This window comes from Coenobita brevimanus, chromosome 50 (assembly GCF_032717465.1).
Source record: "Coenobita brevimanus isolate Jiangsu-jjx chromosome 50, ASM3271746v2, whole genome shotgun sequence".
In the NCBI taxonomy this organism is placed as follows: domain Eukaryota; kingdom Metazoa; phylum Arthropoda; class Malacostraca; order Decapoda; family Coenobitidae; genus Coenobita; species Coenobita brevimanus.
In genome coordinates, this window is record NC_137003.1 from 41,090,192 (window position 1) to 41,115,378 (window position 25,187).

Sequence of the window (25,187 nt, forward strand, 5' to 3'; positions counted from 1 at the left end):
TGAGGTAGGATAAAGGGGAGGCGGCGTGCACGGGGTAAGGTGTCTAGGGAAAGTGAAGCCAGTCTGCCCCGCTCTGGCCAATGCCCTGGACTGGCAGAAAGGCCGCGCCGCGCCAACCCGTAGTATCAATTGTTTCGTTATATGTTAACGTACTACAACCATTTTTTTCCTTTTATACTAACACATTTTTTTTTATTTCAAGTACCTTGCATATTGATATTCAATTATAATATATGAAAACAAGTACCCACGCAAAAAAAAAAAAAAAAAAGTATTTTCAGTGTAATGATCTACATAATAGAAATAGAAATGTTTTAGTAATCGATTTTGAAATAAGGAGAGCCCTGATTTTTTTTTCATATATGTTGTGGATAATAAATATTCATTGTACACCTAATAATACCTGATTTATTAGTCTACTGTAAAGTACATAGTTATAAGTACATTATTATACAATCATTAATCCTAAATATAGTTTGTATTTATTGGCCACTAAAATGAATAAGTTTGGTGTACAACTGACGGCTCCTTACCTTAACATTACTTGCTAACTTATTAGTTATCTGTGTACCTTCATACTTAAACCGTACCTGCAAATATGTCTCGGCAACTGCCTTAACTAACAGATGCAGGTGGTTTACCTGAGGGTCTGTGTCATACATGTGACTAGTTAAGGTGGGGAATATGTCCTTTTGGTTACAATAAGCCAACACTGAAGTAACTAACTTAGTAATAGTCCCCTGCCCTGCACTGTTACATGACACTTTTTCTCTGAACAGTTTTTCTGCAGTTACACAAATGTCAATGACACTATCAGAAGGATATACCAAGTTTCCTCTGTCCTTTACTTTAGCTAGTGAGTGAAGGTTGCTTGCATCATCCTTATCTAAGCTTAGGGCGGAAATGCATGGTTCACAGTGTAATGACCTCATCAATTTATATGCAACAAAACCGGCAATATATGCCACAATTTTATTCACACACTTTGAGAGGTGGGAATGACTTGGAATATATATATAGTCACCTGCTTCTTGATTATCTGCATCATCTAGTATTCTTCTTTTAAGGACTGAATTATTAATTAATTGAAGAGAAGAATTACTTTCAGTGTTTCTTACACACCTGCTGGATACATTTAATATTGGCACAGACTCTAGTGGTAAGCAGTTGCCTCGAACAATATCTTGTAGGTCATTGTGCACAAGCAATTTCTTATATGCAGCAGAAAACTGCCTTACTGTTGGATTGTTGTTCCAACCTCCCATACCTCTTACTAGCCCAAACAGCAACTCAGTATGGTCCTGACTTAATTTGTATGTCATCAGAAACTTAAGGGTGGGTACTGGAGTTGCAATTAAGGTTTCATAGAGGTACTGTAGGCTTCTTATGCAAAAAAGAAAACCAAGAAAGCCTGTCTTTCTATTTGAAGATATGACGAGCTGCCCATCAGGGAGCGCTAGCGTTCTAATATATGTTTCTGCTGATATTAGAAAATCCTTGATTTTATCTGCATTTTTATGTTGCATAGGGCACTTGTATCCAGTTGCGTTTAGATTTCTAGAATTCATTATATCAAATAATGTGTTGAAAACCATAATGAAATCAATCGTGGCTTCACAACCACCAAATTCACTGATTTGTTCATCAATACATAATCTAAGAGACTGTGCTACTGATTCACTGAGTAACTGTGCAGCTAATTTAACATTCATTTTCTTCTTGTGCATAGTGAGGTTAAACTAGGGTGCGGCTGGGTGCTGCGGACACCTGCTGCTTCTTGCCAATCCCAAGATGGCGGATCTGACTTCACTTTCTGGACCGCGCGCCTCCTCCTCCTTAATCCTACCTCCATGGTAGTAACAAGGTAGTGGGGTAGAGGGACGTGGAGAGAGGGAGGTGGGGGGTACACCTCCCATCGCCTGGGTACGGGCCTAGGTCCCCCCTCCGGTGTGTCCAACACTTAGTTCTAATTGGTTAGAAGCCAGCTACTGCCAGTTTTTTGGGGATGTTGCACGTTCGGCATTGCTCGTCCTTATAAGAAATTGCACAAAAGCTCGATCGACAAGCTTAGTACTTGAGGGGTTAATTACCCACTTAACCCATAAAGTACGCAATTTGCTCGGCAGGTCTCTCCCTCCAGCCGCAAAACGGGGTCAATTTTTCAACTTTCACTAAGGTATACTGTAAATTTTTCTTCCACATTTCAAGAGACTGAATTTACACATCTGAAAATTTATGTTTCAGCCAGATTGACCAAATAGTTATCGCACAATCACCCATCAAAGATGCAAAAATGTTACCAATCCCCCATGGGTGAAAACAGAAAATGTAGTGAAAATGCATTATTTACGGTAAATAATAATATATACATAACTAATGTCAATGTGAAGTGATCCCTAGGCATGAAATGTCAGTCTGGCATATGCCCATAGCAACAAAACAAGCCAGGCAAAAAGTGGAGGTCGAGTGTGTGCGGCTGGAGGGAGGAGGAGGATGGAGGGAGCGGGGAGAAGGGTTGCTGTGCACACACCGCTGTAGGGGGTATGTTGGGGTATGGTTGGTTGGGAGGGGACAATGTGAAGATCATGCAATGGGGCTGAGGGAGGTAAAGTGACAGTGGTGGGGGGGGGGTTCCTTCTCTCCCACCTTAGGGGGCCAATCACACTATACCACCCCAGACACTCTAGCTCTCATTGGTCTGATTCCATATACATCACCAAAGGGGCGGAGTTACCTTCCTCCAGTTTTTTGTGTGTCTTTAGCGATCGTGCGAGATAGGCTGGTGTGTCAAATTACACAAAAGCACGATTGTGCAGCATAGGTCTTTAGGGGTTAACCACCAGGTGTCATAATTTGGTTATATGGTTACCACCCAGCTTAGTAAATGGTTTCCTTGTGTACAGTAAACCATATGGTTTGTCACTTAGTGTAGAGTCACCCATAGGCAGAAGGAAGAGGAAAGAATGAAGAAAAGAAAGACAGAAGAGGGAGTGTAAAGTCACCCATAGGCAGAAGGAAAAGGAAGGAATGAAGGAACAACAGAAGAAGGAAGGAAGAAAGAGAGGAAAGGGCAGACACCCAAAGCAGCACAACATTGAGTGAGTGGATGGTGAGCACCCCCACCTACCACATGTTTCATTCATTCATTCATGCATTGCCAGACGCCATGTATCCCAATCGGGGTGGCCAAGGGCTTAGAGTTAATTGTTTTACAGGGAGGGGCACTAATCCTCGATTTGACTGGGATAGTAAGTTAAATGCAGATGTTTGAAGAATTACTTGGTGGAAAATTATCAAACTTAACTGGTTGTATGCTCACTCACTATACTTGTGCTACCCATATGTGTTCACATAGTGATAGAAAAATGTTTAATTTGAAACTTTGGGACAGCCATGTTTCACATTATATAGGTTCTGTTTGTTATGCTAATTTTTTGGACCTGGCCATCAGCTCATTGCATTACAGGTCAATTGAGATCATGAAATTGTGTATTGTAGGCAGTTGTGGTACTGTAATTTGTGTCATATCTTGACAGAAACTCCAGCCAAACTAGTAAATGGAAAAGTTAATGGGCCTGTGTCCCAGAAGAAAAAGGCTGAAGAATCCAGTTCATCAGAAGAAGACTCAGAGGAAGAGCCTCCCAAGAAGAAGCTGGCAGTTGCCCCTGCAGCTGCCAAGAAGGTTTGGAACATTTCTTACTTCTGTTGATATCACATAGTATGTAACATGTGTCAGTCAGTCCAGATCATGTGTATTTGTTGTATTATGAATTCTAGCAGTATTGATTTTAGGACTATATTTGGCAAGTGGAGGGTGAAAAGCTGACTAGAAGAGTATATGGGAGTGGGGTGGTTCAACCCTAAGTTCCTGAATCATGGAATCATGAAATTTTCATATATTACTGAAGCTCCATGAAAATTATGGGTGCTTTTTAAAATCCAGTCCTGTTTGCTCTGTTTGCACCTCAGGCATTGGATTAAAAAAAAATATATGTATCAATACCATTCATCCATCCATCATCCAATCCTATGTTTCCCCATGAGCAGTGTAAGAGCCGGGGGCTAGGCAAGGTGGTCCAGACTTATGAGATGAGGGTGACCAGCCTCATTCATCCCTGAATGGGGTTACCTGAGCAGTAAACCCTAACCATCCCTTGGATATAAACCTGCACAGGCTCAATCCGATTGGAGCGCCTTAATTACCAGCGGAATCACCAGGCGCCATAACTTGGTTATATGATTACCACCCTGCATAGTAATTGATTTCCTGGTGTACAGGAAACCATTTGGCTTGTCACTCAGTGTAGAGTCACCCATTGGCAGAAAGAAGAAGAAAAAATGAAGGAAAGACAGAAGAAGGAGTGTAAAGTCACCCATAGGCAGAATGAAGAAAAGAAAGAGAAGAGGAAGGGAGGAGGAGAGGAAACGGCAGACACCCAAAGCAGCACCCCATTGAGTGAGTGGATGGTGAGCACCCCCACCTACCACCATATAAATACCAAAATGTTATTTTTTTTACACACACCGGAATGTAGATTACAGTGCATTTCTCCAAATCCAAAATGGATATGGTTAAGAGGCTTTAAATTTCTAAGTTTGTGTCATGTGGATGTGGTTGAGAAGATTAGGAGAAATACACTGAGGTGGTTTGGACATGTGGAGAGAATGGAGAATGAAAGACTGACTAAGAGGGTGTATGTGGGTGAGGTGGGGGGAGGGAGAGGGAGAGGTAGACTGAGGATGAGGTGGAGGGATGGAGTTGAGAAGTATATGAGGGGGGGGGTGAGTTGGGGGGAGGGTAGTCGGATGGTGCGTGACAGAGTGACTTGGAGGCATTTTGTCTGCGGCCACCCTTTGCGGGATTAAGGCGTCGTGCTATAGATAGATAGATAGATAGTGTCATTAACATCTACAGTAGGTACCCACAGTATGCGAGTTCAGAGTACGCGATCCTCATTGTATTCGAGGGCCTGTTTTTTTTCTGGTTTTAGTGTCTTTTTTATTAGTACGTGAATTGAACTCGTAAGTGAGACTGGCAGCGAGGAGTGGCCCAAATTTGGAGTTACCCCGAGCACGTGACATTGCCACCCCAAGAAGCGCCAACCACCGGTGATGGAGAGTGGATACTTGTCTATGAGCCATTTCCTGGGGAGGATCAAGAGAATTATAGAATGCCTGAGGTGTCAGAAATAGACTTTGAAGGGTTTATGAACGAAGTGAGTGCATTAGCTAGTGAAAGTGTCAAAAATGCTGGTGACTAGAGTGGTGAGGAAGGTGGTGTGTTGAGTGATGCAGGAGTTGCACGCTAGGGTTCTGAGACAACTCGCCGTCAGACAATTCCCCATCAGTATACTTATTATTAATCAATACAGTACTAACTATATTTCAGTAGGATCCATAAAAGTCAATGCTCAGTAGCATAGGCTTTGGATATTATTAGTTGCACCTTTAGTTGTATCAGCTGGTAGGGATTCCACTACTGACCACCAATATATATCAGCTGGTTGGAACCCCACAGCTGATCTATCTATCTATCTATCTATTGCCAGACGCCTCAATCCCGTTTGGGGTGGCCACAAACAAATCGCCTCCAAGTCGCCCTGTCCCCCGCCATTTCACTCCCCTGCTCCCAACGCACACCCCCATCTCTCCATCTCGTCCTCGGCCTCCCCCTCCCTCTTTCCCCCTCCACCTCACTCACATACACTCTCTTCGTCAGTCTTTGACCCTCCATCCTCTCCACAAGGCCAAACCACCTCAGTGTGTTCCTCATAACGCTTCCTATCACATCCTCATCAACACCACAACGCTCCTTTATATCCTCATTCGTCAGCCTGTCTCTCCATGTGACTCCACAGGCTCCTCTTAAATAACTCATTTCCACGGCTCTCACTCTTGACTTGTGTCCTTCCAACAACGTCCAAGCTTCACTTCCGTACATTAGAGTTGGTATCACAATACTGTCATGTAGTAACTTTTTCACTTCCATGCTCACTTCCCTGTTTCTTATCACTGCTTTCAAAGAACCAGCAACCTTTCTTCCCTGCTGTACCCTTTCAAGCACTTCACCCTCCAAACCTCCATCCTTACTCATCACACTACCCGAGTACTTAAACGTACTCACATTTTCCAATTCCTCACCATCCAACCTCACTGTACATTCACTGACTTCACCTCTCTCAAAGACCATCACTTTACTCTTCCCTACATTCACATTTAGATTCCGTTTCTTACACACTCTCTCAAACTCATCCACCAAGCCTTGCAGCTCTCCTTCGTCTTCACCCAACAACATGGTATCATCTGCAAACAACAGTACAGGGAGTTTCCAAACACTATCCTCTCTCACCAGGGCCACTCCAACATCCACTACCCTACCTTGTACCTCTTTTATTACCCCATCCATGTACAGATTGAACAACCATGGAGACATGACACATCCCTGTTTCAACCCAACTTTCAAAGAGAAAAATTCACTTAGTTCACCATCCACACGCACTGCAGCCTTCGCACCATCGTACATACTCTTCACAGCATTCAGCAACTTCCCATCTATTCCATATATTCTTAACACTTTCCACAATCCTAGTCTATCCACCCTGTCATATGCTTTCTCCAAATCCATGAAAGCCGCATACAACTTCTTTCCCTTCTCTAGAAACTTTTCCACTAAAGATCTGAGAATGAATATCTGATCTACACAACCTCTTCCCTTCCTAAAGCCTCCCTGTTCTTCTCCAACTAATTTCTCTGTTCTTTCTCTAACTCTGTCAATAAGTATCCTACCATATACTTTTCCTATTATACTAAGAAGACAAATGCCCCTATGATTACCACACTTCTTTTTCCCCTTTTCCTTTGTACAAGGGAATAATTATACCTGACTTCCAATCCTCCGGGACTCTACCTTCCTCCCAGGCCAATCTGCACATCTTCCACATCCATTCTACTACTATCTCTCCCCCATGCTTCAGCATTTCACCACACACTCCATCAATTCCTGGGGCTTTCCCTGATTTAACTTTCTTCATTGCTTCCACAACTTTTATCCTACCGATTTCTTCCTGTCTTCTCACCTCCCTCCTTCTTCCAGCCCTTCCCCAGCCACTTATACTCGCATTACTTCCATCCTCCACGTTCAACAATTCCTTAAAGTGTTCTCTCCATCTGCTCACTTTTTCTCCCTTCTCCACTAGTAATCTACCATTTTTATCTTTCACTCCCCTGCTAACTCCACTTCCACCCTGTCTTACTCTTTTCACCTCTTTCCAGAACATTTTCTTACAGTCCCTCCTCTTTACACTCAAATTCCTTCCAAATTCCTCATCCACTCTCTTCTTACTCTCTCTTACTAATCTTTTCACCTCTCTCTTTCTTTCTACATATAACTCTCTCTTCCGCCTCTCAACTTCTTCCACGCCCCTATTTCTCATCCATTCATTGTATGCTTTCTTCTTTTGTGCCACAGCCCGTTTCACCTCTTCAGTCCACCACGCTGTTCCTTGCACCCCCCTCCGTCTTCTCTTCCTTCCACACACCACATCACATGCTGCACATATTTCTTCTGTAAATATTCTACACACACCTTCCACGTCCCCCATCTGCTCCAACTCATATTTGCCCAATCGTTCCTCCACTTCTCTCTTATACTCTGGCTTTTTCTCATCCTCTTGTAACCTTTCCACTCTCCTTGCAACTACTCCTTCCTAGCTGGCCGGCCTCCCTGCTGGGGGTGGCCCTAGGTCAGCATAAATATAGAGGTGCCAAATTCCACAGACAACTGGGATTTATACTTGAATAGAAGTATCACAACTCTACCATGCATATTATACAGCTGATCACCAGTATTATATATCAACGTAGGCGTGATTGGGTTCCAAGTAGGTTATCAAGATATAATGTTCTGCCTGGTCGAAGTCACTTCTGGCTGACACTCTCCACCACAGAGTTGCTCTCCACCAGTGTCATTCTCACACACAGGAGATGATGGGAATCGGTGTAGATCCTGTTGAAGGAATGGTAGGTAGCGTGTGCAGGTGACAGAAAACTGAGCAGATTTATCTCTCATTATTGGCCACAGCAAGGTACAACTATGACACAGAGAGAACTCAGAGTAATACGTCCCTCTCGTTTGAATGATAAGTGCATTCTGCTCTAGCTGGCTGGCCTCCCTGCTGGGGGTGGCCCTAGGTCAGCATAAATATAGAGGTGCCAAATTCCACAGACAACTGGGATTTATACTTGAATAGAAGTATCACAACTCTACCATGCATATTATACACCTCAATAAAGTAGTATTGATTACATTAAAATATACCAACAGGGTAAATGTTTCCCCAAGACTTTAAACATATATACAGTTCATATTTCTCTATCACCTTCCCTTACCCTCATTGTTTATGATAGAAAATGCTGGGCTTTGCAAGTCTGGACGCTCATCCTTTCCTATGCCACACTTTATAGTAAGATGGTGTTTGGTTGATTATCTTCACACTATATTACACACTCTTTTTAAGTCAAAACATCTTTGTATGTAATATGTAAAAATAGTGTGAGACTACAACTCATCATGGAAATGATGTCCGGCACCAGAACATAGGTCAATATTGACTGAAGATGCAACTAATAAACAATATCCAAAGCCTACGCTATTGAACATAGACTTTGATGGTTATTAAAGTATTGATTAATTAATAATAAGTATACTGTATTTATAGAATGATGGAATTGTTCAGGGTGCGAATTGTCCTGACGGGGAATTCTCCATGTTTTGATGGGGAATTGTCTGACGGCGAATTCTCTCCTGCACCACTTGACACACCACATTCTTTACCACTCTTGTCACCAGCACTTTCAACACTTTCATTAGCTAATGCACTCACTTCGTTCATAAACATTTCAAAGTCTATTTCTGACACCTCAGACGTTGCATCATCCTCTTGATCCTCCCCAGGAAATGGCTTATAGACAAGTCTCCACTCTCCATCACTGGTGGTTTAATTAACTTGATTCTTCCTCACTGTAGTCGCCTTTGAATTATTCTGGCGTCACCCATAGCTGTCTTCATTAACCCCTAAACCGTGGGGTTGTTTTTGCCTGACTTGCGTGTCTCGCGGGCATATTCGCGCTCCGACAGACTCTTTAAAAATATTTGCCAAAAATCAGTTATTAGTCCTAGAATATTAAAATTACATATGCATATGGCACATACCTTCAGCTTTCTCCTGGGATGTTTGTTGAGCCTTCGTCGAGTACCGTAGGACTTGTGGAGACCTCTGAAGTTGGGTAGCGAAGTCTCCACTTTATACATCCCGACAACCCGTAATATGATTACCACAGCCTGATATTATCATTAGAAACACTATTCTATGATTCTCAAGTAGTTTGGAATCCATACTCAAAAAAAAAAACACTGTGAAAGCAATGAAAATTACGAGCGCGTATGACCCTCCCACTTGACATCGTTCGCCGCTGGTGTTCTGTCATTTATTATTCATAAAAACACTCACAGTTTATATTTCTATTACTATGTGACACTTATATATATCTACAGTCTTTATCCATAAGTTTCCTTCAGTAATAGTAGTTTATTGTCACTGTAGGCATTCAATTTCTCTTTCAGTAAAATACGTAGCATTCACTTTCTCGTCCTGTATACTAGCATTGAGAGTGAATCTGTCACTTTCATTTTCACTTTCATAACTCATAGTATTCATACATGCTAGAGTGAACCTTTCACTTTCATTACTCCTAGTATATATACTCGTATTCTTATACAGTAATCCCTGTACTTTCCGGACGCCCACTTTCCGGACATCCCCACTTACCGGACATTGTGAGCCTGGACCATCAGAACCGAAAAATGTCAAAAAAAAAAGAAAAAAATCCCCCCAATACCCGAATTTTTTCCCACCCGTAATTTGAAATTGCTGCGCGGCACCAAACAGCTGCTTACACCATGGCGCCTTCACCCTTACACCATGGCGCCTTCACCCCTTCGTTCCTCCCCCCTCCCCCCTTCCCTGTCAGGGTTGCCGTTTGTTATTTTTCATTACCAAATGTGGGCCAATTTGGTTATGAAAAATTCGTTTGGTGATGAATCAGAATAATGCATTACCAAACAGATTTTTCACATGTATGAGGATACACAGGATGGAGATGGTGGATTGTTTGCTCTTTCTGATTAATCTTCTACCCTACACAGCATGAAAATAATCAACATGCTGTTAATTATAAGGAGAGTTATTACATGTATTTCCTATCTATCTATCTATCTATAGCCCGACGCGCTAATCCCGCAAAGGGTGGCCGCAGACAAAATGCCTCCAAGTCACTCTGTCACCCACCATTTGACTACCCTCCCCCCAACTCACCCCCCCTTCCCTCATATACCTCTCCACTTGTATATATAATTAGTGAAGAATAAATGCTAGCTTTACGAATTTGGTAATGAAAAGTTAAATTTGGTAATGAAAGTTGAGGAGATTGGTAATGTGGCCGTTGCGAACTGGCAACTCTGTTTCTCCGACATCAACAGTTACTCCCTAACTTCGATTGTGAATAGATGCTTATCGCACTGGAAGCCACATGTGCTCGTTTTTTGTGAATAAACAGTGAACATACTGCAATATCTCGCCTCTGGACCACATGGGAATTTACAGTGTTGTGCAGTGTTAAGAAATTTGAACTTATAGTGCAAAGGATCAACTGTGGAGTGCAAATTGGCAGTTTAAACTGGCGGTTAGAACTGTGGTGCAGTTAGGAACAATGTGCAGTGTTAAACAATTATAACTCACAGTGCAAAGAATTAAGTGCAGCACAACACTGGATTACTGTACGTGCTTCAAGAGCATTTTCTCCACTGCAAAAACCTTAGAAAGGCAGCCACAAACGTGATGTAAGTTCCCTGGCTGAGGTACAGTCACTTCTAATTCCTCATTCTTTGGTTCCTTTTCATTTATTTCATGCTTTATGTCCATTATTGGTGTGAATAGGGTCTTAAATAGGTTTAAATAGGTGCTATGCATGTCCGGTAGGAAGTTATTTAGGTGGCTTTCAAAGTTAGGCTGGGTTAGGGTCCATAAGTACCAGTCCAGAAGGCTGGTGCCCACTATCCGGACAGGACCACTTTCCGGACGTACCTTTGGCTCTATTACATTGGATAGTGGAGGGATTACTGTATTACTACTCATTTACATTTCTATTTACATTCTTTATTTTATTTACATTATTTACATTTCTGTTTTATTCACACTGTGTAGATCAGATATTCATTCTCAGATCTTTAGTGGAAAAGTTTCTAGAGAAGGGAAAGAAGTTGTATGCGGCTTTCATGGATTTGGAGAAAGCATATGACAGGGTGGATAGACTAGGATTGTGAAAAGTGTTAAGAATATATGGAGTAGATGGGAAGTTGTTGAATGCTGTGAAGAGTATGTACGATGGTGTGAAGGCTGCAGTGCGTGTGGATAGTGAACTAAGTGAATTTTTCTCTTTGAAAGTTGGGTTGAAACAAGGATGTGTCATGTCTCCATGGTTATTCAATCTGTCCATGGATGGGGTAATAAAAGAGGTACAAGGTAGGGTAGTGGATGTTGGAGTGGCCCTGGTGAGAGAGGATAGTGTTTGGAAACTCCCTGTATTGCTGTTTGCAGATGATACTGTGTTGTTGAGTGAAGACGAAGGGGAGCTGCAAGGCTTGGTGGATGAGTTTGAGAGAGTGTGTAAGAAACGGAATCTAAAGGTGAATGTAGGGAAGAGTAAAGTGATGGTCTTTGAGAGAGGTGAAGTCAGTGAATGTACAGCGAGGTTGGATGGTGAGGAATTGGAAAATGTGAGTACTTTAAGTACTTGGTTAGTGTGATGAGTAAGGATGGAGGTTTGGAGGGTGAAGTGCTTGAAAGGGTACAGCAGGGAAGAAAGGTTGCTGGTTCTTTGAAAGCAGTGATAAGAAACAGGGAAGTGAGCATGGAAGTGAAAAAGTTACTACATGACAGTATTGTGATACCAACTCTAACGTACGGAAGTGAAGCTTGGACATTGTTGGAAGGACACAAGTCAAGAGTGAGGGCAGTGGAAATGAGTTATTTAAGAGGAGCCTGTGGAGTCACATGGAGAGACAGGCTGACGAATGAGGATATAAAGGAGCGTTGTGGTGTTGATGTGGATGTGATAGGAAGCGTTATGAGGAACACACTGAGGTGGTTTGGCCATGTGGAGAGGATGGAGGGTGAAAGACTGACGAAGAGAGTGTATGTGAGTGAGGTGGAGGGGGAAAGAGGGAGGGGGAGGCCGAGGATGAGATGGAGGGATGGGGTGGAGAGGTATATGAGAGAGGGGGGTGTGAGTTCGGAGCAGGGGAGTGAAATGGCGGGGGACAGGGCGACTTGGAGGCGATTTGTTTGTGACCACCCCAAACGGGATTGAGGCGTCTGGCGATAGATAGATAGATAGAATAGATAGCTATGCAGTCACTTGCAGTAATTTAAAAAACTGTTTTCCACTGTTCACTTATATTTACATTCATTGCTTTCACTTGCTGTTTACACATTATTTACATTTCCACTTGCACTGTTTTACTCACCAGATAGATCGTAGTCACTGTCTATCATTTTCATTGACAAATTAGCCAGTTCACGTTCAGCAGCAGTCACTTACCCCTTTACCACTTTCCACATGAGGTTTAGTAGGGGGTAGAGGTTACAGGGCCCTTTGCATGGTGCTAAAAAGCGACGGAATTGGGCAGGCACGAATCCGACGTGCATTCACCTTGAAAGACGACAGTAAACTGAATACAATGTGGTGGCCTGCCTAGGGGAAATGCAATGCTGCCAATGTCAGCGGGGTGAAACCTGCTAATATATACGCTATGAAATGATTGGCAGCAAATCTAGACAATACATAATAAATTAGGTAGTTCCAGGTGATTGTAAATATCACTTAGGCTTCTCCCTTCCTTTCTTATATATATTTTTATTACGAGAATAGATTATACGGCATATTTCAAGGGGAAATAAACAGCGAAAATTAGGGAACGAGTGCACGTGAGGTGTTGTCAGGTGATAATTAGCCAATTCCAGGTGTATGGCACTGTCACTTACCTTATTTCTTTCTTGTATATATTATTTGGTACAAGAATAGGGCATAGGGCTTATTTCAATGGATGAAATCAGTGGAAAATTCCAGGGAAGATTTACTTAGCACGGCCGGGCAGGCGAGAGGATAGGGTAATGGAGAGGAGGTAGGGAGGGGAGTCAAGAATGGGGAGAAATGACTAAATTGTCAACAATGGATGGGAGTACAGATGCGATTAGGAGTGCTGACTAGTGTTGGACATTGGCAGTACTGATAGATGATACAAGCCACCACTTGAAAGGCCGGGCGAATTCAAAATAACACAGAATCACAAAAGTGACGCCCTGCAGTATGATCCCTTGCTCCCAAGCGTCCTGAAAGTGACGCCCCGCGGTTAAGGGGGTAATGACGGCGAATTGTCTTGTTATTGTTGTAATGGCGAATTGACTTGATGCCGAACTGTCCCGAAACCGAGTGGTGCAGGAGACAATTCGCCTCTTGTCCTCTAGGGTTAATGTCAGCAACCATATTCTTGTTGGTTTAGTTAAGCCATATCTCTGTTGACTTAGTAAAGCCATAATCTTGTTGGTTTACTTTATCTTGGATAATATGTCTTAGTTTCCCCGTACAGTACAATACTTAGGTCTGAAAGGAGTCTCAAGGGTTGCCCACGAAGGAGGGTGCCGCCCATATATAATTTTTCCCATAAGTTTATGTATTCAGAGTACACGAATTCCTAGTACGCGGTGTCCTCTGCTGCCCATATACTCGCGTACTGTGGGTACCTACTGTAGTTATAGACATCCACTTGTTCTTTGGCATTTCCATCAGTAATCACTGTTTTCATGCAGTAGATTACTATCCAGTAATCATATTTTTAGTAAGGTATCAATAATACTTTATAAATAAGCATTGTGTGTGTGTGTGTTTCCACATTTGACCCCCTTGGATTTCAGCCTGCCATACATTAAAAGACAACAATGAGCTGAAAATCAAGCGTAAATTATAATTGCTATGCAAACCATGTGCACTTTTGTGCCTGATTTTTCGCCAGACATTGGAAACCCTTTACAGGTTATACCGCTGGGTAGAATGAGCTGAAATTTCACATGGGTCTGCTCAGTATGTCAGAACAGGTCCTTGTCAAGTTTGGTGTCAGTGCGTGTGCGAGAGGAACAAGCACTTGTAGTTTACTAACAGAATTTCACTGAATATCCTGCTTATTAGCTTTAACTGTCTTCCATGTTTTTATCTTATACACATTCCCATCACTCCACTCACCAGCAGACCATTGGTTGGTAAGCACATAGCTAACAAGTAGATTCATTATGGTGTGTTGTTTATCTGAACAGAAATTATGTTGCAAGTTCCTGTTACCAGGTACTAACAAGCATTATTGCAAATATATACTATATAGAATCATATAAGCTACTTGTATGAGGTACAAAACTGAAACATGCACAGTACTGATTGTAAGGTGTTGACTGGATGTTTTTGTACAGGTGAATGATACTCAGGAGAGTAGTAGTGAGGAGAGCAGCTCAGAGGAAGAAGAACCACCCAAGCAAGTACCTCCTAAGCCAGGTCAGTTCCCTTCAGGGTAGCTTCAGTACAGTATGTGATCAAGCAGAGATTTATGCCCAGAGATTCAATGTTCAGTGTGTAATGGGGAGGTGGTTTGTCCTAATACATAGTTGTTTTATATTTGTATTTTCAGATTAAAATGTGATAGAGCCATTTTAATGCTGGGTTACATATACAGCAGGACCTGTTATGTTGAAGTTTATGATCTTTTTTAATTTATTGTGGAATTGGTCATCATTATCATAAATGTCTGGAATGAATGGCCAAACCCACCCCACCCCACCCCACCACCACCACCATTTTTTTTTTTTTTTTAGGATGAGGGGAAAGTTGGAATACAAATGTGGGCAATTGTGTGCGTGTATGCTCCAACGCAAGATCGTGCAAGCAGAGTGAGAAGAGTTCTGGACAAATGTGGAAGTGTGCATGGAAAGGTTTGGAAGGAATGAGAGAGTGTTTTTGATTGGTGATATGAATGGTAAAGTAGGAAATGTGAAGGTGGATGGAATAGTTGGTGAGTGGGGTGTGCCTGCTGAGATAGATGAGAATGGCAGTGCGTTAGTGGACATTTGTACCGGGAGGGGATTGGTGATAGCCAATACCCTCTTGAGGCACAAAATGATCCACAGGTATACATGGCGAGTGATGAGAAGGGTGGGTGGTGAAATGAATGAAAGGAAGGCAATGATTGATTATGTGTGTGTTGATGAAAGGATGCAAAGATGTGTATTGGATGCAAGAGCTTATAGAGGTTGGGGGAGTGGACTTTCTGAGTACTACTTGGTGTTGGCCAGAATCAAGATCCAAGTAAGATGGAGAAATAGTAGAAGGGAAGGACGGGAGGAAGGAGTAGTTGCAAGGAGAGTGGAAAGGTTACAAGAGGATGAGAAAAAGGCACAATATAAGAGAGAAATCGAGGAATGATTGGGTAAATATGAATTGGAGCAGAAGGGGGACGTGGAAGGTGTGTGCAGGATATTCACAGGAGAAATATGTGCAGCATGTGATGTGGTGTGTGGGGTGAAGAGAAGACAGAAGGGGGTGCAAGGAACAGCATGGTGGAATGAAGAGGTGAGACAGACTGTGGCACAAAAGAAGAAAGCATACAATGAATGAATGAGAAATAGGGGCTTCGAAGTTGAGAGGCAGAAGAGAGAGGTATATGTAGAAAGGAAGAGAGGGGTGAAAAAATTAGTAAGAAGAGAGTGGAGGGACTGTAAGAAAATGTTCTGGAAAGAGGTGAAGAGAGTAAGACAGGGTGGCAGTGAAGTTAGTAGGGGAGTGAAAGATAAAAACAGTAGATTCCTAATGGAGAAGGGAGAAAAAGTGAACAGATGGAGAGAACACTTTAAGGAATTGTTGAACATAGAAAATGGAAGTAATGCGAGTATCAGTGGCTGGGGAATGGCTGGGAGAAGGAGGGAGATGAGAAGACAGGAAGAAATCAGTAGGATAGAAGTTGTGGAAGTAATGAAGAAAGTCAAATTGGGGAAAGCCCCAGGAATTGATGGAGTGTGTGGTGAAATGCTGAACCGTGGGGGAGAGATAGTAGTAGAATGGATGTGGAAGATGTGCAGATTGGCCTGGGAGGAAGGTAAAGTCCCGGAGGATTGGAAGTCAGTTATAATTATTCCCTTGTACTTTACAAAGGAAAAGGGGAAAAAGAAGTGTGTGGTAATCATAGGGGCATTTGTCTTCTTAGTGTAATAGGAAAAGTGTATGATAGGATACTTATTGACAGAGTTAGGGAAATAACAGAGGAATTAGTTGGAGAAGAACAGGGAGGCTTTAGGAAGGGAAGAGGTTGTGTAGATCAGATATTCATTCTCAGATCTTTAGTGGAAAAGTTTCTAGAGAAAGGAAAGAAGTTGTATGCGGCCTTCATGGATTTGGAGAAAGCATATGACAGGGTGGATGGACAAGGATTGTGGAAAGTATTAAGAATATGTGGATTTGATGGGAAGTTGTTGAATGCTGTGAAGAGTATGTATGAGTGTGCTATGGCTGCAGCGCATGTGGATGGTGAACTGAGTGAATTTTTCTCTTTGAGGGTTGGATTGAAACAGGGATGTGTCATGTCTCCATGGTTGTTCAATATGTACATGGATCGGGTAATGAAAGAGTTAAAAGGTAGGGCAGTAGATGTTGGAGTGCCCCTAGTGAGAGAGGGTAGTGTTTGGAAACTCCCTGTACTGTTCTTTGCAGATGATACTGTGTTGTTAAGTGAAGACGAAGGGGAGCTGCAAGGCTTGGTGGATGAGTTTGGGAGAGTGTGTAAGAAACAGAATCTAAAGGTGAATGTAGGGAAGAGTAAAGTGATGGTCTTTGAGAGAGATGAAGTAATTGAATGTACAGTGAGGTTGGATGGTGAGGAAATGGAAAATGTGAATATGTTTAAGTACTTGGGTAGTGTGATGAGTAAGGATGGAGGTTTGGAGGGTGAAGTGCTTGAAAGGTTACAACAAGGAAGAAAGGTTGCTGGTTCCTTGAAAGCAGTGATAAGAAACAGGGAAGCGAGCATGGAAGTGAAAAAGTTACTACATGACAGTATTGTGATACCAACTCTAACGTATGGAAGTGAAGCTTAGACGTTGTTGGTAGGACACAAGTCAAGAGTGAGAGTAGTGGAAATAAGTTATTTAAGAGGAGCCTGTGAAGTTACATGGAGAGACAGGCTGACAAATGAGGAGCGTTGTGGTGTGGATGTGGATGTGATAGGAAGCATTAGGAGGAGCACACTGAGGTGGTTTGGCCATGTGGAGAGGATGGAGGGTGAGACTGATGAGGAGAGTGTATGTGAGTGAGGTGGAGGAGGGGAGAGGGAGGGGGAGGCTGAGGATGAGATGGAGGGATGGAGTGGAGAGGTATATGAGAGAGGGGGGTGTGAGTTAACAGCAGGGCAGTGAAATGGCAGGCGACAGGGCGACGTGGAGGTGATTTGTTTGTAGCTACCCCATATGGGATTAAGATGTCTGACAATAGATAGATAGATAGAAACAGTAGTTGTTGTTTTGTTCATATCGAAAAATTAATTATTGTGTATATTATACGTATCAAGGTGCAGCAGTAGTGAAACCACCCCAAAAGAAAGAAGAATCAAGTTCAGAAGAGTCCAGCTCAGAGGAAGAGCCCCCTAAACCAGCTAAGCCAGCTGTCCCTGTCAGAAAGCCTGTAGCTGCTAAAGCTAGTGAGTCCAGTGCTGAGGAGTCCAGTTCAGATGATGAGCCTGGAAAGCCAGCTGGTGCTAATGTCAAGGTACCTCAGAAAGTATCTGTGACCAAAAAGCCTACAGCTCAAGCTGATGAGTCAAGTTCTGAGGAATCAAGTTCAGAAGAGGAAGAGGCACCTGGTAAACCAGTTACTTCTCCCAAGAAGAAGTTGGTTGCTCCAGTGAAAGCAGCAGAGTCCAGCTCAGAAGAATCTAGTTCAGAGGATGAGGAACCTGCTAAGCCAGTTGCCAAGAAACCTGTGCCACCACCAAAGGCAGTAAAGAAAGGTGAATCAAGTTCAGATGAATCCAGTTCAGAAGATGAAGCCCCCACAAAGACTGCACCTAAGAAGCCAGTTGTGCTAGCAACTAAAACGGCTGCAACGAAAAAGGAGGAATCAAGTTCGGAAGAATCCAGCTCTGAAGATGAAGCCCCAGCAAAGAATGTACCCAAGAAGCCAGTTGTACCAACAACAAAACATGCAGCTGCTGCAAAAAAAGATGAATCAAGTTCAGAAGAATCCAGTTCTGACGATGAAGCCCAAACAAACTCTGTACCCAAGAAGCCAGTTGCACCAGCAACAAAGCAAACAGCTGCAGCAAAGAAGGAGGAGTCAACTTCAGAAGAGTCAAGTTCAGAGGATGAAGAACCATCTAAGCCGGTTCCTAAAGCAGTGCAAAAGCCTGCTAAGCTTGTAAAAAAAGCAGACTCGAGCTCAGAGGAAGACAGTGATAGTTCTGAGGAGGAAAACAGAGCTTCTGAAAAGCCTGCACACAAAACCACCCAGCCAGCAGTTGCAGCAAAAGAGAGTAGTTCTGAAGAGTCCTCTGATGAAAGTGAAGATGAAAGTCCTCCTAAACCTAAAGGAAAAGCAGCTGCTATAGCCCCAGCCAAGTCAAAACCAGTGACCAAACAAGAAAGTAGCTCAGAAGAATCAAGTGATGAAAGTGAAGTGGAGACCTCAGCCAAGGTAACCAAAATGAAAACAGCCGTAGTTAAGAAGACCACAAAGGCAAGTTCTGATGACTCCAGCAGTGAAGAGAGCAGTGATGATGAAGATACAGCACCAAAGAAAGTGAACAAAGCAGCCACACCCACACAGAATGGCATTCCATCCAAGGTAAACCATTTCACCTCTCAGTCCACTCTGAATTCTGAGTGTTGATATTGTGTTGTAAGGATATATCAGTGCTTTAGCTGAAGTTTTGTAATGTTAAAAGGGGTTTACACCCCTTTGTTCATGATAGTTAGAACAGTGGCTGTTCCACGGGCAGAATGAGGTTTAACTAGTCATGTGCAATGACTTACATCATCGATCTGTTTCTGTCTTGTTATAATTTTTTACTGTTTCTTAACCACCATACCCTACCGAGTCACACCTAGTCATTTTCATCTAGCATGTTGTCCTTCAAGAGCATTTACCCATCAGCTCACTCCATACACTTAACATCTGTTCAAATTCATTGCCTGTATGCAGTCATACCATCAAAGGATACACTTCTACCTGTTAATCAGTAGATTATCTATCCATGTATTTCAGATCTTTTGCTTTTTTAAATATATATTATTCAGCATATGCAGTCCAGATACATTCCATAAATCCTACATTATTTTTCACTTTTGACCTTGGAAACTGTCCTTTAGAGTAACTATACACATTTGCATTTTGTGCTTACCCAACAGATTATCTCATTATGGGCCAATAGGCTTCCTGTTATCTGTATTTCCTGTGTACTGTACTATATGTGACACAAGCTCAATGAACACCCTCCTTTATTGTGCGTCTGTCCACCTCTTTAAAAATAAGTTTGTTTACCCACATGCACTCTTAAACTGTTCAACTCTACATTGTTTTCCACTTCGTGAAATCTTCACAGCCACCCCCTTGGTGCTTGCAGCCAGTACCAGTACCATATCTTCATAGCAGCCATCAGGACAGGTACAAGACAATTCAGACCAGAAATCCCTTGTATGAAGCTCAAAACAGGCCTGTTAGTACACTAACATTTCCCAGCTGTCAAAACCACCTTGCACTTGTTATTGAGCCATTATAAACTTTCATAATGGTACCGTACTACACAAACCAGCTACTCCTGTCCACACCTTTCCTAGTCCCAGGTGTATAACCGTCGGGCATTTTGGTTTGAAGCCATCTCTTGGTCAGACTGGTAAAGCTGCTCCTTTTTCGTAAAATTGGTATACTGTATTTCCTTCTGTAAATAGCATCCACATGTTCAGAGGAGTTAGTTCCAGCATACTTATGAACAGTTGTTTTAGTGTAGTTAGTGTTGGTAGTGAAGTACAATACTTAGGGAAGTTAAAGTGGTTTGAATATATATGTACTGAATATATATTTTTTTAATCATGTTTGAAGTTGCAACAACCTTAGATATTTCACTTCAAGCTTTTGTGAATCCAAGGTTCAGTTTAGCTTATTAATATAACTGCATAAACACTTATAAATTTTAAGTTTGCCTTTGCAGAGTTATAACACAGTTTCCTTGAATAACACATGGCATGGATCTGTGAACACACCATACACAACTCCTGGAATGAAGAAAGTAAGTTGATGTTGATACTGAAATTGTATTTGAGAATAACTACACTGTGTATCTGCATTATTTTTTTTATTTATTTATTTATTTATTTTTTCCAGCTATCATGCTCAGAACTCCTTTTCCTCTTAACAGAATCAGCCGTTCAGACGTGTGAAGGCAGAGGAAATGGAAGTCAACCCCAAATTTTGCAATTCTTTCGAGGCTAAGGTAATGATCATTCCCAACACACATTCTATTTTATGTTTTCTCTCTCCTTGTAGGAGGAAGATGATGATGAAGACGACGGCAGCTTCAGTAAACCTCCTCGTGCCGGCCTGGGCTACCGAGGGAAGGGAGGGGACAGTAGGGGTTGGGGCAGAGGTGGGGGTGAACGAGGCAGGGGCTTTGGTAATCGCGATGGGAATGACAGAGGTTTCAGAGGAGGGAGAGATGGTGGTAGCAGATTTAGAGGGAAAGATGGAGGTTTTAAAGGGGGTCGTGAGGGCTTCAGGGATAAAGAGAATGGGGATAATGGAGACAGAAGATCATCCTTTGGTGGACGTGGCGGTTTTAGAGGCGGACGTGGAGGCTTCAAGAACGATGAAAATGGGGATGAGGGAGGTGACAGGAGGTCATCCTTTGGTGGACGTGGTGGTTTTAGAGGCGGACGTGGAGGCTTCAAGAACGATGAAAATGGGGATGATGGAGGTGACAGGAGGTCATCCTTTGGTGGACGTGGCGGTTTTAGAGGCGGACGTGGAGGCTTCAAGAACGATGAAAATGGGGATGATGGAGGTGACAGGAGGTCATCTTTTGGTGGTCGTGGGGGCTTCAGGGGTGGACGTGGGGGCTTCCGAGACAACGATAATGGTGGTGGACGGAGAAGTTTTGGTGGGGGATTCAGAGGTGGCCGTGATGGCTTCAAGGATTATGATGGAAAAGGTGATGGTATGAATGATAGGAGGTCATCTTTTGGTGGATATGATAGAGGATTTAGAGGTGGTCGTGGAGGTTTCTCACGTGGGCGAGGAGGATTCAGAGGAGGCCATGGAGACTCAAGGGGAGGGCGAGAGGGTGGGTTTAATAGCAGCCCAGGATTAGGCATGAGCCAAGGCACAGGGCAGAACAAGAAGATAACATTTGGGGATGACTAGACCTGCCACATCTGATACAGGGAAAGAGAAGAATGTAAGTTTTGCTAGTTCTGGTCTGCTCTTTGCACCTAGGGTTATTCTAGTTTAAAGGAAATAATATGGGTTGTAGTGATTTTTTTTTTTTTTCCCTCATTGCTGTGTGTTATTGAGGCTTAGAATTGCTAATGACTCAGTTCAGTCCATGGTACTGCACTCCCAGATATAACCTACTAATGTCACAGAGCTGCTGCTCTTAATTATGCTGCACCTCAGCACATTCCTTTGGTAAGTGCATTATTGTAATGTGCCATACATTATAAGAGTAAACATCCCTCACCATACCACATGTAAATGAAGGATTAATTGTATGTTAAATGTACCATTGTGCAAGTAATGACAGGTTAGCAAACATGTAATTTTAATTAAGAACTTCTGTGGTTAGAAACTTGTTCATTAGGATGGGGGATGATAATTGACTGCAGAAAGTGAGAAGGGGAATGTTAGGGGTAGGGTTGTGAGAGAGACCAAAAAAGACCTGGGATGAGATTATTGAGTGTGATCTCAGGGATAAGGGTCAGAATAGGGAAGCTGCCAGAAATCAAGCAGCATGGAGGGCTGCCATTAGGTGACCAAGGCCGACGCAGTGCACGCAAGCATGTTGGACCCTTTAAAAATTAAAGATGCATATATATATATATAAGTAATCCCTCCAATATCCGACGTAATAGGGCCATAGGCAGGTCCGGATACTGGTCCTGTCTGGATATTGGGCCCCAGCTTATGGACTTGTACTTATGGACTCTAACTCAGAGAAACACCTATACAACTCCCTCTGGACATGCATAGCACCTATTGAAGACCCAAATCACACCAATAAGTCACATAAATGACTGAAATAAATGCAAAAGAAGCATAAAATGAGGGTTTAGAGGTAGGTTCATACAATATTAAACATTCTGGTTACTGGCTCCTGGACTGGTACTTATGGACCCTAACCTAGCCTAATGCAGAAATACACCTTCCTACTGCACATGCATAGCTCCTAACACCCTATTCACACCAATAAAGGACATTAACCCCTACACCGCGGGCATGTTTACCAATGTTTTGCGTGTGCCGTGGGGTTATTTGGGCTCCGACAGACTCTCAAAAAATATTTGCCAAAAATCAGTTATTAGTCCTAGAATATTAAAATTACATATGCTTATGGCACATACCTTCAGCTTTCTCCTGGAATGTTTGTTGAGCCTTCGTTGGTTACCGTAAGGCTTGTGGAGACCTCTGAAGTTGGGTAACGAAGTCTCCACTTTACACTTCCCGACAACCCGTAATATGATTACCACAGCCAGATATTAACACTATAAACACTACTCTATGATTTTCAAGTAGTTTGGGATCCATACTCCAAAAAAAAACCCTTTGTGAAAGCAATGAAAATTACGAGCACGTCTGACCATTGCGCTTGCACTAGTTCGCTCTTGGTACTCTGTCATTTATTATTCATAAAACCCCTCACACTTTATATTTCTATTACTATATAACACTTATATATATCTGCAGTCTTTATCCATAAGTTTCCTTCAGTAGTATTCGTTTATTGTCACTGTAGGGATTAAATTTCTTTCAGTAAAATACGTTGCATTCACTTTCTCGTCCTGTATACTAGCATTGAGAGTGAATGTCACTTTCAATTTCACTCTCATAACTCATAGTATTCAGACATGCTAGAGTGAAACTTTCACTTTCATTACTCCTAGGGTATATACTTGTATTCTTATAATACTACTCATTTACATTTCTATTTACGTTCTCTATTTTATTTACGTTATTTACATTTCTATTTTATTTACACTGTGTTATGCACTGTCACTTGAAGTAACTTATAAAACTATTTTCCACTGTTCACGTATATTTACATTCATTACTTTCACTTGCTGTTTACACATTATTTACAGTTCCACTTGCACTGTTTTACTCAATAGAAAGATTGTAGTCATTCTTTTATCAATTGTCAGCCCTTTACCTCTTTCCACACGAGGTTTAGTAGGGGGTAAAGGTCACAGGGCCCTTTGCATGGGGGTGAAAAGCCCCTGAAGCTAGCAAGAGCGAACGGACGTACCCCCAGACTGGAAGATGAGAGTGAACTGATAAGGGTGGGACGGGGTGGTGGCCTACCTAGGGAAATCAGTACTGCCAACGTTTAGCCTCTTGACACAGCTACTTTATAGCAGTGAAATGATTGGCAGGAAATCTAGACAATGCATTATAAATTAGGTAGTTCCAGGTGAATGTAAATATCACTTAGGCTTGTCCCTTCCCTCCTTATATGTATATTTATTACGAAAATAAATTATACGGCATATTTCAAGGGGAAATAAACAGCGAAAATTAGCGAACAAGTGCACATGAGGTGTTGTCAGGTGATAATTAGCCAATTCCAGGTGTATGGCACTCTCACTTACCTTATTTCTTTCTTGTATATATTATTTGGTATAAGAATAGGGCATAGGGCTTATTTCAAAGGATGAAATCAGTGAAAAATTCCAGGGAAGATTTACTTAGCGTAGCACGGCCGGGCAGGCGAGAGGATAGGGTAATGGAGGGGGGGTAGGGAGGGGAGTCAAGAATGGGGAGAAATGGCTAAATTATCAACAATGGATGGGAGTACAGATGAGATTAGGAGTGCTGACTAGTGTTGGACATTGGCAGTACCGATAGATGATACAAGCCCCCACTTGGAAGCCCGGGTGAACTCAAAATAACACAAAATCACAAAAGCGACGCCCCGCGGTATGATCCCTTGCTCCCAAGCGTCACGAAAGTGATGCCCCACGGTTAAGGGGTTAAAGAGTGAAATGAGGTGTTTGAGGTAAGTATAGTATGGAAAAAAGTACGATATGAAACATTCTGCCTACTTACAGCAAGTCCATGGCCATCTCGATGAATAACCGCCTCCTCTCGGACTCTGACAGTAAGAAGGATTTCCTGAAGCACTTCCAGTACACTGTTCATGAAGTCTTGCACTGAACTTAGTCAATCGCACTCAGAAGTCCGTTCTCTTCACAGTGCGCACTCTTGTCTAACTAATGCTCCATTGTAACTTACTAAGTGTTGCACTCTGCACTTTAACTTTTCCCATTCTTCTAATAATTTTCTAAAGCAAAAACAAACAAGTCTATTTACGTTAAATTTTGTTCCAAATTAGTCTTTTCACTCACAACTGTAAATTCTTAACACAACACGCTGTTTTTTTCACTGCACAACACTGTAAATTCCCATGTGGTCTAGTGGAGAAGTTCTTGCTATTTAATCACTGTCAGAGTCCGAGAGTATCACTGGCAGGTGACCTAGGGGTGCGTCGCTGGGTCGTGGTGATGGCGTACCCACCGCAGACAACTCTGAAGACAGACGCAAACTCACATCGAGCGGTGACTCCACCGTGGCTGATGTGCTGGGCTGTGGCTCGGAGCATGAGGGCCTGTCATGGGAAGGCAACGGAGTGGAGCCAGGGCTGGGCAGCAGGGGTCACGGGCCTGAAAAAACTGTCAATCGTTGATTGACGCAAGGACCGACAATTCTGACGATTGATGATGCGCTGCCTGAAAGCACGCACTTCCTCCACAAGTCCCAAGGGCCCCATCTCCCTGTCG

General features: G+C 42.6%; 2 protein-coding genes across 5 annotated transcripts in view; one reads left to right on the plus strand and one right to left on the minus strand.

Annotated features, from left to right (window-relative positions):
• The window catches only part of LOC145399812 (uncharacterized), a 68,606-nt gene that overhangs the window by 35,528 nt on the left and 7,891 nt on the right, over positions 1-25,187 (plus strand). Inside the window, exons 4-8 of one of the 3 annotated variants that reach the window (XM_080272375.1) lie at positions 3,537-3,682; positions 14,577-14,658; positions 17,717-18,987; positions 20,351-20,428; positions 20,558-20,632. In XM_080272375.1, the coding sequence (XP_080128501.1) occupies positions 3,537-3,682; positions 14,577-14,658; positions 17,717-18,987; positions 20,351-20,428; positions 20,558-20,632 (1,652 nt within the window). Of the gene's footprint in view, positions 1-3,536; positions 3,683-14,576; positions 14,659-17,716; positions 18,988-20,350; positions 20,429-20,557; positions 20,633-20,685; positions 21,593-25,187 lie in introns of all 3 variants that reach the window. The other 2 variants (XM_080272373.1, XM_080272374.1) reach the window with 2 other exon arrangements.
• Positions 1-25,187, minus strand: part of LOC145399813 (uncharacterized) — a 68,808-nt gene that overhangs the window by 22,393 nt on the left and 21,228 nt on the right. The gene's annotated exons all lie outside the window — the stretch shown is intronic.